The 14,280-nt window shown below is 43.3% G+C and overlaps 1 protein-coding gene across 1 annotated transcript in view; it reads right to left on the reverse strand.

The window, feature by feature from the left end:
• LOC147706478 (alpha-2-macroglobulin-like protein 1) overlaps window positions 1-14,280 on the reverse strand; it is a 384,979-nt gene that overhangs the window by 15,525 nt on the left and 355,174 nt on the right. The window contains exons 32-34 of the mRNA XM_086929616.1: window positions 7,455-7,545; window positions 5,590-5,658; window positions 1,653-1,755 (exon numbers count right to left, since the gene is read on the reverse strand). Of these exons, the coding sequence (XP_086785742.1) occupies window positions 1,653-1,755; window positions 5,590-5,658; window positions 7,455-7,545 (263 nt within the window). The remainder of the gene's footprint in view (window positions 1-1,652; window positions 1,756-5,589; window positions 5,659-7,454; window positions 7,546-14,280) is intronic.

Genomic DNA, 14,280 nt, shown 5'->3' on the forward strand with positions numbered 1-14,280 from the left:
ATCTACCCTGTTGTAGCCAGAAAATTGTATGTGCAATGGAGGCCTGGAGTATTACCATTACGAGTCTTTACTAGTAATTGGACAATGCCCGCCCCGAAAAAATGTCCTCTTTGTGAATGTGATAGCAAATCGGAGTTACATATCTTCTTTTTTTGTCCTACATATCACAAACCCAGGAAGTGCTGGCTCGTTCCATTGTGTAAAAATCTTGGTTTCCGGCAGTGACATGCACTTAGAGTACTAAAGACTGATACCTCCGGACCTATTGTCTTTGCCGTTTCGCATTTTCTGGCAGCCATATGGCGCATCCGCAGAGTTCTAACTACCCTGGGTTAAGTTTGGCACATAAGACAAATGATTAATTTTGTTTTGTTTTGTGTTTTTACCAGAAACTTATTCATTGCCCTAGTTTTTAATGTGATCTGTAAAATTATTCGCTATGCCTAATTGTGAATATCTTCTAACTGTACCATTGTTATACGTTTTTATCTGTGTTTTTATGGTATTTCTACCGAAATAAAGATTTTATGATGATGATGATGATAGTATTACCTCAGAATTTTTAAATTTTTACACATGTTAACACAGTCTGGACCAATTGTGCACCTGATTAGTACCAGTTTGACACCCAAATACAGAAATAATCAACTGAAAGGTGACTAGTTTTATTGGAGCTTACTCTCTTGTGCGATTTTAAAAGTAATGCATTTTCTAGAATTGTACTCAGCAGGATTGCAGACAGAGTCCAGAAAACCCCTTAAATGCTATGAAAACTTTACATATTCAAAAGCTACAGCTGCTCCACTACCAGGAGAACATTTGTGCTCTCGCCAATGTGTTAGGACAGTTCCTCCATTGTGTTTTACTCAAACTGGCAACACTTCCTGAGAATCAAACTAACATAAAAGATCCCATCCAGATCTTAGACTGCTGCATCTTGCCATGTTGGCTCCTTCTTGGTCTAAATGTTCACTCATCTGATGCAGAAGCCTTGCAGCGTTACCAATGCTTCATTGGAAGTCACTCACGACAGAACACTGGGCAGGCTTTCATTGACCTGGAAGGCTGAACTGCTCATGGGCAGCTCAAAGTAAGGGTGGGTGCAACTTGCATAGGTTGCTGTTGCCTAATTACACAAAATGATAGGAAATGACATGAGATTATGGGGGATTACACATGAGTCGCAACTCTGCATTTAGTGTTATTTTCTTAGCACAAAATACAGATTCACATTCAAATAGACCAGAGGACACATTTTGTGCCAATATAATACTAACTAAAGCAACTGTAGATGAACAGCAGCAGCTGTTCCTGTGCTCTTGGGAAGGCATTTTTGTCTAAAACAACACAAAATTACGTAAGTGAGTGAATCGTGTAATTCTATGGGTTTTTGCTTCACAGGAGTAACACAAAATTACCAAAATGTCAACATTTTCTCTGGCCATGAAGCCTAGTTTAAAGTCTTGCTTGTCCTTTGATCTTATCGTTTAACCCCATAAAATGGAAAGAAAATGGCACCCTGAGGCTTTAAACATCTTACACAGTTTAGCATGACATGATCCCAGACTAGACCCCCCCATTTCCTCACCCCCATCAGGGTCATTCCCCCAAGGTCTAAGACACCTAGATCCTCTGTTTGGGCTGGACCTCACCTGGCTCATAGTAATCATACACCTTCGCTAGTGCTGGCTGAAGGTCTTCCACCACTTGCACCTGATTGGCTGTGAAAGAGTAGGTGTGAGTACTGCTATCCATCTGCAGAGGGAGAGAAAGGATGAGAAGATGGAGAGAAGTCAACAGGAGAGGCTGGGAGAGAGGTGACGTCTGAGCCAACCAACTTTTAATGCTCACGCAACGCAAAACCCTGCAAACAACTGCATAGATCAATTTTGTGCCACAAGAGGCTGGAGCGTAGCATGGAAGCACCTATAATGTATGGCGCATGAACGGTTCAGGGTGGGAACAATGCAAGCACGTATTAATGCCAACGCTAACCTACTAAAGTCACATGGACTGGCACAAATGAGCACCCATGCACATAGTATGAAAAAGGGTGTGAAATGAAAGCAGGTGCAAATATTTAGTTATATTCTTTTTACTGCATGAATGGCACTAGAACCTCTTGCCCCTCCCGCCCCAGTCTCTAGGTAAGCCACAATTGAGAAAACTTCAACTGTATGTATAGGCATTTATATAGCGCACTACTTACCCGTAGGGTCCCAAGGCGCTTCGACCGCTGCGAAACCCTTCCTGGCTTCCCTGAGAGATGGTCCCTTAATGGGTATCTCCAGGGTGAGACCAGGCATCCCCGGCGGTCTGGTGGGGCCGTTAGTGAAGATGAGGCAAGCTAATGCCCAGAGTTGCCGAGTGTGATCGCTGATCAGAGTGGGCACCGAGGCGAGAGAATTATCGAGTCCGCTGACCCTGGTCCAGAAACCTGCCGCGCCGGGAATCGAACCCTGGTCCCGGGCCGTCCTCTGCTCTCGGGTCTGCCGCCTCTAACCAGTGAGCCACACTACTTTCAACTGCTGCAACTGGTCAGTGTTAAACCCAGAAGAAAAGTATAGGAAAAGATATCTATGAATTCAGGGTAATAGTGGCAAATTTGAGGAGGGAATCAAACAAAGGCATAAATCCAGGTAATTCATCTGAGCCTTTCTTGGGACAACTGCACACTCCCTACAGCTTGCACAGGTATGTTGCATGCAATTCTAGCTCATGTAAAATGACTTGCTGTATTGCATCTATTGGCATCAGTCACAAAGCACTCTGTCTGTGTTCCTGCTATGTGTGCTGGGGGCAATCTTAACCATCACCCCACAGTACCCCAAGTTCCTAAAACCAAGCTCCAAGTCAAAGAGACTATATAACTGCCAGACTCCCTCACGTCCTGGATGCCAACGGCTGCACGCGTCATATTGGTCCCACCTGCTGCCATGGCACATACATACAGAACCCACAAATACACACACAGTCAGGTAAAGTATACACAACATGTGAGGTCTAATACAATTTCTCCAGTGTTGTTTCTAAGTACCTAGGCAGACTCAGGTATATTCATGCACTACCTCATCAATGAACATCTAGAAAGTGGGTTGTCTGGCCAAAGACAACCAGTAGATATCTAAGCTAAAGACTCCTTAGCACACGTTTTATAGGTCAAGTAGTATACATGTGTTTCCACCATACAGCAAACATACATTCATAAATAATTCAGATCCTTTTTAGTCAAGGTAGTCATTGGTGTTGTTTAATTTCTGGAGAAGTCACAGCCAACACGTGTTTCGTCGTTAGGAGAATGTAACCCACGACTTTCTCAAGGCTATTCTCCTTATTGTCATTTTTTAATTGTTGAGGTGATAATTCCAACCCACAAGAAGTTCTGTTTTGGGACTTTGTTCGTGGAGTATGTTTCTTTCAGTTGTAACCAGTGTGTTGGTTTTCAGATGGGCAGCTTTCGCTGTTGCACTCGTTCTTCGATCTCTGTCCCCTCTGCTTCATACATACAGCTCCAGTTCTCCAGATTCGAGGTCGACCGCCCTAGCCGTTAGGTCAACTCCTCTATAATCGCAAACTGAACTGATCCATCATTATGAGGAGCGGTTTCCCTTGCATTTAGGGTCTGATTTCAAGTTCAAGAAACAAGTTTACTCCATCACAAACGTGACAGATATCCCGTCCTTTGAATTACAAGTTCCTTATAGCCTACGGATCTATCCTACAGCTATAGCATCCTATATATATAGCCCGCCCACCAAACTCTAAACCAGGCCCTTAGATCTGTAATAACGCTCAACCCGTTTCTCATCCAGGAAAGCTCGCTCTGATGGAGAAAGGTTGGAATGGAAATAGTCAACTCGTGTAGAAAACAGAAATGACTTCAGCATGAAAAACAAGGATGAGTCCTTAGCAAGATGTCACTATAAGGGAGAACTGTAAGAATATTTGGTACCCAGAGCTTGGAGGCCAGTTGTCCTCCTAACGGATGGAAAAGCCAGAAGAAGAACTTCTTTCCAGGTTAGGTGTTTGGGAACCACTTATTGTCCCAGTCTGAAAATGAGGACCCATTAAATTTGAAAAGACTATGTTCAGGAAGGGGGGGGGGGTGTCTTCAAGTCAGAGAAAACATTTCCCTAAATGCCCCTGGGAAACCTCTTATCACCAGAAAGGTGAAAAATATGTCTGTGAATAACATTTCCAGTAGGTGGCGATGGTAGCCAAATCTATTTTAATGACTTCAAACTGCAGGGGGGATTTAGGGCCATATGTATCAAGCACTAATGCGTTCGCAAACGCTGAAATTCGCAGAACTTCAGCGTTTACGAACGTATTAGTGCTAAATGGTATGTATGAAAGAAATCCGCGTGCAAAATAAGGAATCGCAAAATTTGCGATTCCTTATTTTGCTATTGCATTTAAGGAATCGCAAATTTAGCGATTCCTTAAATGCAATGTAAGAAGCATTAAAAAAATGCAAATTGGCCTTAAGGAATCGCAACTGCAAGTTGGTGGTAATTTGCGAATTCCTTGAAAAATGCACTTTTTTGCATTTTTCAAAGTGCAATGTGAAGCACATACATGCCCTTAGGGCATGTATGTGTGCCACATGTGCACCCATACTAATTTCAGGGGTGCAACAGGGTGTTCCTGATTCGCAATTTGCTAATCGCAATTAAGGAATACTAAGAAATCGCTAAAAAATTGTGATTTTTGTACATACATCCCTATTTGCGATTCTCAAATAGCAATTTCTAAAAAATCGCTATTTGAGAATCGCAAATCAGGTTGATGATACATATGGCCCTTAGATAGGTAAAGATATGGCAGTAAATTTTCCTGGTGCCATGTGCTCAAGATTTTGTAGAAGAATGTTTGGGTTCTTGCAGTATGCACATACAGATATTCGGAAAGCCAAAGCTAGTGTATTTGAATGTACTCTAAAGCCAGGTTCTTAGCTCAACGATGTAAAGATGGGTCGGTTAATTTTGTTACACATCCTGTTGAGGGGATCCCGTCTGAGTGAAGGTTCCTGTGTGGCAAAATGGGCCGTTGCAGAAAATATGTGTACCGCCATTGTTCATGGCCAATGCGAGCGGATGAGGATCGTCTCGGCTTTGCTGTACTAGAGCATGGAGATTCAGAAGTAGTGGCACATGAGGATAACCATATAGATCAACATTTGTTTGAGTATTGTAAGTGCTCAGTCAGATACAACCTATGGATCTGATTCACAAAGGAAACTTACAGTTTTGAGTAATTTACACTTTTGAGTAAACTTACTTCATTTTGGCATTTCACAAAATACAAGTGTAAATTTACTCCAAAAGTGTAATTTAGTCTCAGATTTTGTGAGTAGCCAGAAAGCCTTTGTGAATCAGGCCCGAGACGTTATCATGAATTAAAACCCCACAGGTGCTTAATGTAGGCTCTTTTTTTAACATAGTTGGGGTACTTCTTATGCCAGTATTTGGGGAGGAGTCCAAACCTGGGAGCAATTTGTGAACTCTAACTGGTAAAAAGTATGCAACTTAACATATTTTCTCTGCCCACTGCTACAAATGCCCACTCTCACAGCAGAATTTGACTCACTTTCAGGAGGTAGATGGTGACGGAGTTGGCGGACAGTTCTACTCGTTTCACAAATTCATTCCCCATGAGCTGTGGATGAGACAAAAAAATGATCTAACATTAGTTTACTGAAATCTGTTTCTAGGGATATGTTGAGCTCATGTACTAAGGTAACAGACACTTCTAGGATATTACGGCTCAATGATATACCCCGATGGGTGGTACTACTGCAGCACAGCTTACCCTAGCTTGCCGGTGGGCGTAAGTGCAATGTTACTCTACATTTCACACACTTTATAACTGCTGAATGTGCTTACTTCTGCTCCCCCCAGGAATACAGTACTACCATTGACTGAATGACAACTAGATGTCACAGTTGTACCAATGCCAGTGTGATGTCAGGAATTTTAGAGTTAACGCAGACAGAACCATATACTTTATGAAGAAGGTATGCACAGGTAGACCCTTATTCAAAGGGATGCTGGTTCTGCTGTGGGGAACATACCAGAAACAAGTGGGGGTTGAAGTGGGGGTTGAAGCGAGTGGATTGTAACGTCTCTCCCCATCCTCACTATTTTTAAAGAGGACATGCTATCATCTTTGGCCTGCAACTGAGGAAGGAGTGGAGTGTACGTACAAACTTTGTGAACCAATCAGTGGCTTCATACCGGTTTCCACCAACACCACATGCTTCTAGCTTGTGCAATCAGTATATTCATTGTATACTACGGCAGCAAACAGCTCTCCCCACCCCCACCCCTCTTGCCCCACAACCTGCCTGCATCCCTATTTCTCTAGGTTCTAATTCTAGCAGACCTCACTATGACTTTCTTCCTTTTCAGGCCTACAAAATGAGTACAAATGAGCTCTGTAACAGTATATGTAGGCTTCCTGTTTTCAGTGTTTATTTGTTGTGGATTTCCCATGGCAAATGTCTCACTTTAAATCAGTCCTGATCACCACTGACACCTAATTGAATTCTGGAAATGGACATTTGGCTGTAAGCATTGTGTCAAAACCCCACAAAAAAAAGTGCAGTTGGGTAAACAGGCAAGACTAGCTGAAGGTATCACACATAACAATGGTACACCTTGCAGCTAAGAATTGTGTTTTAAGTGGAAAGTCTTGTGTGTTGTTTTTATCACTATCCCCTTTGCAAGTGCCTGTCACCACACCTTGCAGTAAATGTTTAAAGCTTGGGTGTTTAGCAGGTGACCTGCTATCAATAGTGGCTTGTTGAAAAAGGGGGCTGATGTTTTGAAGAGTTTTACCCATTCTGTTTCTGTTGGGAAATAGCATGGGCTAGTACGTGTTGGCCAAGATTCTTATGAGCCAGCCATTGCATCAGCCAGTGAAATAATTATACAGTGCAAAAAATCAAATATGCTTTTAATTTTTCCACTCTCTACAGTGTATAAAATAATTAGAAGACCTAAAACACAGAAATAAACCCTGCACATGCAATCCAAGCAGACAAAACTGGATGAAACAAAAGAAAGAAAAAAGACTATATTTTAGTGACATCCCTAAATAACAAAACTCAAGCAGAATACTCTTGGGTCAGTCTTTGTTGCTGCTACCTTGTCTATCGAAGGTACATGAGGTTGGCCCATTCAGGAAGAAATAAAAATGGATCACTGTCTCTCACTTTCCCATTTTTAATGCTATTTTAGTTTTTGGTTGTGCAGGTGTTGAGCAGTGTTTTTATTTAGTGGTGATTTTATCAGTTATTGTAGGTTTAAACTGAAAACAGGATAGCATAATATGTTAATTGAGATTAGCAGATTCAGATTATTCAGTTGCTGGTGTGGCCTGATGACACCTTAATGTATTAGACATTCATGGGCTCTGCAGAAAATTTCATGAAGATTCTTGAAGCTTCTTACCTGCTCTTTTACCAATGCCGGTGGGGAGAAACCAGATGGCATTTGAATCTCAATCAACACCATGTTTGTTTCATGCCGGGAGCCATTGTAGCTGTGAAGGAAAGCAAATACATTCAGCTTCTTTCAATAACTTCTCCCCTATACTCTGATACTTTCAACTCTCATTTCTTCAAATCTCACCTTCCTCTTGATTGTTGAGACATCACTGTTAGAAACCGGACACAGAGTGGCCTCATTGGTGTTACTCAGCAGAATGCTAGGGGTAGCAGCCATAACATCATGCTTGCTTTATTGCCTGATAATATCACAATATTGACTATTTTTCCCTCCCTCAGCTCCTCAGTAGCCTTGTATGTGCTGCTGAGGGGCTAGAAGAGGGACAATAGGGGGCATTCTCTATGACTGTTAAGAGTTCTACTTAGTTTAGATTCCTCTTGTTGTCTTCATGATCAGTTCCCAGGCATAGCAAGTGCAGTGCAAGGGGCACTAAAGGGCATGTCTGTGGTAGCAGTTGCTTTTCCCTTGCTGGAAATAATTGATATGCATGTATAAGAGTACTTCACTACTGCAATATCAGACTTTAACAGTTGAGAAACCTCACTCCAGGAACCTGGGCCACACCAAAATCTCCAGGTCAGGAACCTGCTACAGACCATGAAACCACCTCAGGAACCTGGCCTGTCACTGTGACATCCATCCAGGATCTGTGTCTCAGGCTGAGACAAAACTCCAAGACCTGGGAGCCAGACTGTGACATCGTGGAACAGAAAAACCAGAACTGAGATTGGGAAATCACTCAAAAAGCCTGACCTCAGATTAAAGCATCGTTCTAGGATCCTGACACCAGACTTCAACACCAGTTTTGCATTCTGAATTCACAAAGTGACATCATCATCATAAGCACTTGGAATAAGGAGTGGCTCGAGAAACCTGATGTTACCCTGTGACATGACTCCAACTAGCCAGCATAGCTCTCTGACATTACCCTGGAATGCTAAGGTGGTGCATCTATCCTGAAACAACTGTAAGACTGTAGCATCCTTCAAGGAACCTCAAACTTATGTTTCAGAGATGCGTTGAATGGACCATAATTTGCTCAACTGAGGAATTAGAATATTAGCTCTCAAGTGATAGTAAGGGCTGCATAAGGCAAACACTGCAAGATTGGTTTACGAATAGTTTAAGAAACAGAAAAAGCTAGCCAACCGATTCAGGACAATTCTAAAACAAGAATTGTCAAAGGCAATTGGTCTAGCTTTAATGTGCTAACACATGCAAATACTGGCATGCATAAATGCACACATTCTGTTTGTGATTTGTCTCTGTGCAATCTGTATCTTCCAGTGCCTTCTATGTTTGTACCTTGTTTTTAACTATCCAAGCTCTCATTTCTATGTGACATCTTTCACACTGAGCCCGGCAAGAAGTGAGAAGAGCACAGCTACAGTGAGAAGAGTGAGAAGCACACAGTTGTACAGAACTAGTGCATATTCTGTCAAAGAAGTTCACATATATAAAGAGGAGGTATCCCCATCATCTCAGCCCCTATGAGGTCTATCAGGAAACACAGACAGAGTCCCCAGTAATCTGTGTTTACCATCAGGCTGATCTAAGTTCAAGTCACCTGAAAGAGGAGTAGGAGGCACTTCTGCAGATGAAATCAGTGCTGGCATAAGTGAATGTTGAGGAGAAGGAGTTCCCTCCAAATCAGCAACACCAAAATAGATCTTCGATCCAGAATGGTAAGCACCTGCAGAGCTTTCAATGGAACCTTCCGATGGAATGTTTAACTCTAAAGGCCCCAGATGCACTGGAGCTCCTACATGGATGAGTTTTAGTCTGTTGGCATTGCAGAGTCTCCTTCTGAAGAACAGGTCAGTACTGAGTGACTCAGTGACAGTGTATGTGATGCCAAACAATGTAATTTGATGTAAAACAGTGATGCTGAATGGTATAACACCAAGTGTGTCAGGATGATGTGATCTTGATGCTGAATGACACTGAAGATTTGACGCTGGGGTGCATCCTGATCTCAATGGAGAACAAGATGAAGTTGTGCCTTTTGCTTATGTCAAGGTGATCGCCGTCAAATGGGAGTGCCAATGCCAGGAGTGCTAGAAATTACGGTATCTTTTTTTCCCTTACTCCTCCTCTTTTCATTGCAGCTCTGTCTGTCTGTTCTTTGGGAAGGAGGATAGTGTTTCACTGGAAGTGGATCCTTACCTGGGAGCCTTTTCACCTTTCTCTCTCTGTCTCTCTTGGACATGCACTTTCTCCAATTTCCTCTCCAACTGATGTCCTTCTTCTCTTTGAGAGCCCAGGTGGGCATTGTGGAACTAATTTTACACTTTAGTACAGTCAGAATCCACAAAACAGAACACACATATTTGGTGACTGTCTGTAGCAGCCTTTTATTATCACAGAAAAGGGCCACTTCTCAAAAGGTGAAGGTACATTGACTACAAAATGGCAAAAAAAGGTCAAAAGCTTCTTTGGATGAAATACATAGAGTGAATTCTAATTTCTGACAGAAAATCTTCAGAAAATGAGTTAGAAGACCCACAAATATTCCAAGATCCCACTATCCCAAGCCAGAAAAAGCTGTGACTTTCTACAGAAACTACCAGTGCTGCGCACCATGGGACACAGAAACTCCTGGAGTCTTAAAGGGTCAGAATGCTCCGCTAACATTAAAATGTTCTAGGCCTTCTCGTTTTGGTCTTGTTTGTCCTGTCATGTGTCCAGGGAAAAGGTTGCACTTTAAGATGTTGTAAAGTAATTTTGTTGAGGGATTTTGTTTAATAGTATTCTAAAACATTATTTATATAAAACGCAATTATTATTATTATTTATATAAACGCAAGACTGGTCCCCAACCTGCCACATCTCCCAGCACCTGTGCACACTCCACTGGCTCCCCATGGAGGTCAGAGTCACCTTCAAGATGCTCACCCATGCACACAGAGCCCTCCACGACACCGGACCAGCATAATTGAACAGCCGACTCAATTTCCACGCACCCCAAAGGACCCTACGATCAGCCCAGCTCTCATACGCCTTGGTCCCCCGCACCAGAAAGATTGGATCGGGAGGCTGCTCCTTCTTCTACCTCGCCGCAAGAGCCTGGAACGCCCTTCTGCTACACCTCCAGCAGACAACATCGATTCCCATCTTCGCAAGAAAACTCGAAGCCTGACTTTTCGCCCAACCCCCTCCTTGATGGACTGGAACCTGAACCTCCCCCACCCCAGCTCCTTGAGACATTTACGGATGAGTAGTCCCCATTAACAAACGCCTGACTGATAGAGCTTCATGAATAGCCCCGATTGGGTCTGAAACTTAATAGCAAGGTTAGTATTAGATTGTAAGACATGTTTGATTGACACCTCAATGTTTGCTATCTTGGTAAAACAACAAAAGAATATTTTCATAGTTCTGGGTTGGTCCATATATTAGGAAAAGTCTGCCTCGCCATTCACGGTCCCACAGGTGGCACCTGGAGGTGAATCAATGAAAGTGCAGTAATGCAGTGGAGAACACTCTAGGTTAGAATAAAAGAAGGAACAAGTGGGGGCAAATAGGCAAGCAAGATGGAGCTAATGATTGAACTTGACACGCTGAGCTTTGAATGGGAGTGGGCTGGCTGGAGAATGTGGAAGTTGAGAAGGAGCAGAAGGCTTGAAGCTGAAGGCTTGGGACAATGACATAATTTTTTGATACATCTCAAGTACATATCATCACCTTGATGAGGTTTCATGTAGGATGAAAGGGCAGCCCTCTAAGCAAAGACAAGGTACTGACGTTCAGTTTAGTGAGGTTGTGCCAGTGGTCGATCAGGATGGCCGTGGATCAGAGGAGGGGAGCTAGCCCACATGGAAGGGAAGTCCCACCCCATCCTGAGCAGGTCTGAATAAATGACTCTACTATATTGGTTCTTCTAAAAAGAGTGGTGGTAATTGCTAATCAAGTCCAACCAGTAAAAGGGGTAAGTGGAACTCCATTCTGGTGCAAAGTCAATCTACCTCTGTTGTGTCGTTTCCCAAAAGATTTGGGGGTAATGAGGAATCCCTGATTGCATGTATGTTTTCAGGAGATAGACACTATAAGTAACAGCTCCAAAGCCTTTTGTCAAGTGCATCACAGGATTTATTGTCATGGTGAGGACCATTTTATCGAGACATTAGTCACAACTTTCATACAGAACTGTGGGTCCATTCTCTAATGACTGGATTCCAGAAGGGTCACTGCTAGAGATTGCATCTCAAATCCTTTTCTGGGGCAAGACCAATATCAGGACTTGAGGAACTGAACGGTTGTTCTCAAATGTCATCATGGACAAAGAAGGGGATACAATAGCTTATCTTTCCTTTCTACTGTAGGAAGGAACTGGGGGTGTGAGGTGGTAGTGTGACTTCATTCGTTACTTAACTCACCAATAGAACTGTTGGTACCCGTTACTGCAGACAGAAGCACTTTGAGTATGGCTGGGCAGTATGAATAACTGTGCAAAGAATGTTTCCTTAAATACTGATGTTTGTGTTGCAACTTGTAACTCTACCCTGTCTCAGCAAGCTGCAAGGGATTTTTTATTACAGGATGGGCATGCTGAGGAAATATAAATTTTTGGTCATGTTATGTTCCCTATCGTGTACCCCACCGACTCCATGTATCAAGCTTAAAGTACATGTAACTTCCCTCCTGTGCCAGCTATGAAGACGCAAATACATTTGCGTCCAACGTTAATATGTCCTCTTTCAGACCCACCCTGAATGGGTTGAATAGTCCGTTCCTAAGTATGCCATGCCAACGTCTTTTTGTGGTGTACTTCTCCGTTTTTCAGCTCTAGTTAAGTAGGCCCTGAATTTCTGCCACCGAGCCTCTTTTCTGGCTTCTGACTCCGAGGGTTTCAGCCCAGGCTGCCTCTGTACCCGTGAACTCTGACTTACTTCCAGCGCGGCCCCTCGCGCTCGGCTCAGCCTGTTTTCTGCCAAGACTGACTTCAACCTTCGAGTTATCTGATCTGCTCTTCGAAAATGCATTCCTGCCTACTAGTTTAAGTAAACATCCTCCCAGCTGCAGAACCAAAGGGCCGGCCTGTCTCTGTGCAATTAATTCAAGTAATTCATAGCCTCTGTTACCATGCTCCCATGGAAGGCCCATGCCCCCACGCTTCTCATGCAGACATCCAGGCGCTTATACACGCACTCTCAGTCAGTATAGAACAACTTCTGCCCCAGAGACCTTTCCGCCCAGATAGCTTAGTTCCTACAACACCAGATATCAGATATGATAAAAGTACAAGTTGATCTGACATGCCAGACTTCTGTCTCTTTCCGTCAGTTTGAATGTCAATCCCCTGCACCCTCCAGCTTCACGTCATTCACACGTCATGCAGCTGCGCGCACATCCAAGCTTCCAATTTCTGCTGACATTGCAACATTTCTGCTTAGTGCCACCCCTTTGTGACACCTGCCTGTGACGTTTCTAGCACACACCTCCAGTTCACGCCTCTTGATTACGTACTAGTACCACGTGTATACTGTTATCTTGTCTTCTCTCAGCTGTTACGCCTCCTACACTATTGCTTATGACATGTATCAAGTATATAAGCTATGTACTGTTAATAAAATGTAGCGCGCTCTATCCCTTCTGACACCCCTGTGGTGGTCAGAATCAGATATCTTGTCATGACCATTCCTTTTTAAGGAATAAAACCCCTAAGAACTCTAACACCACGGACTCTGCCTTTTTCTTCCGATCTGAGTTATTATTGATTAAGTACTTACCTGCATAGAAATTAAGAGAGTAAATTAATTATTTACGTCATTCTGGCGCCCGAATAGGGACCCCTCCCCCACCTCACGCGCCGGTTGGTGCGTTGCAAGCTATGTCCCCTGCCATCAGTTAGATGGAACCTACGCGTACTGGCAGGATTTCCTGCATCTCCCTCTGACCCACGGAGGTGACGAAGACTGCGATCAGTGCCCAGACGAGGCGGTGAGGAGTGCGGAGGATCCCGACCAGAGCCTAGTCGAAAGAAGCAAGGTCCGAGGTGTCAAGAGGCCCACCAGGTTTCCGAAGTTTTCCGAAGTTTTCCGAAGTTTTACGAGTCGAGTCCAGTCGAGTTTCCGAGGCCTTCTGTTTCCGTGCTTCCCGGTGAGTACCATTGCTGGGTCGTATCTAGACGGGTTTGGGTACACAAGTCCGGTCTGCACTGTTTTTAGGCAGTGTATCTGTACTGTTTAGCAGTATATCTAGTATTCTGAATTTTTGCACTGTTACACCAGTGTATCTGTACTGTTGAGCAGTACATCCAGTATAGGGGATAGTCATCTATGTCTTAAATGTTTTTATGTGATTAATGTCGTGGTATGAATGTGACTGTTTAAATGTGCATTATTGTGTTTCATTATTGTGTTTCTCGTATAAACTAGCTGTCAGCAGTATTAAGGAGTAGGGATTGAGCATTCAGTAACAAGTAAATAAGATGCCGTTTTTCAACAAGTTAAAACAGATAGGAACTAGGAAAGGGATATTGGAGGAAGAAATTCCTATTCCCCCTAGGGACACTCCCGGTAACTTTATGTATCACAAGCACAGCATAGATGCCATATTGTATCTAGACTTATGGGCCGACTATACCAAGCATCTAGACGAAAGACACAGATGGCCCACTACCGGAACATGGGATGCCGAGTGCATCATGAAGGTAGAAGAAGCATTATGGAAAAAGAAAGCTAGACAATCTCAGAAAGACGCCATAGAATTTTGGCGTAAGGAATCACATAAGCGTGCTGAGAAAGCACTCCGTAGAGAAGACAGACTT

The sequence above is a fragment of the Lissotriton vulgaris genome, chromosome 7, assembly GCF_964263255.1.
Source record: "Lissotriton vulgaris chromosome 7, aLisVul1.2, whole genome shotgun sequence".
Lineage (NCBI taxonomy): Eukaryota > Metazoa > Chordata > Amphibia > Caudata > Salamandridae > Lissotriton > Lissotriton vulgaris.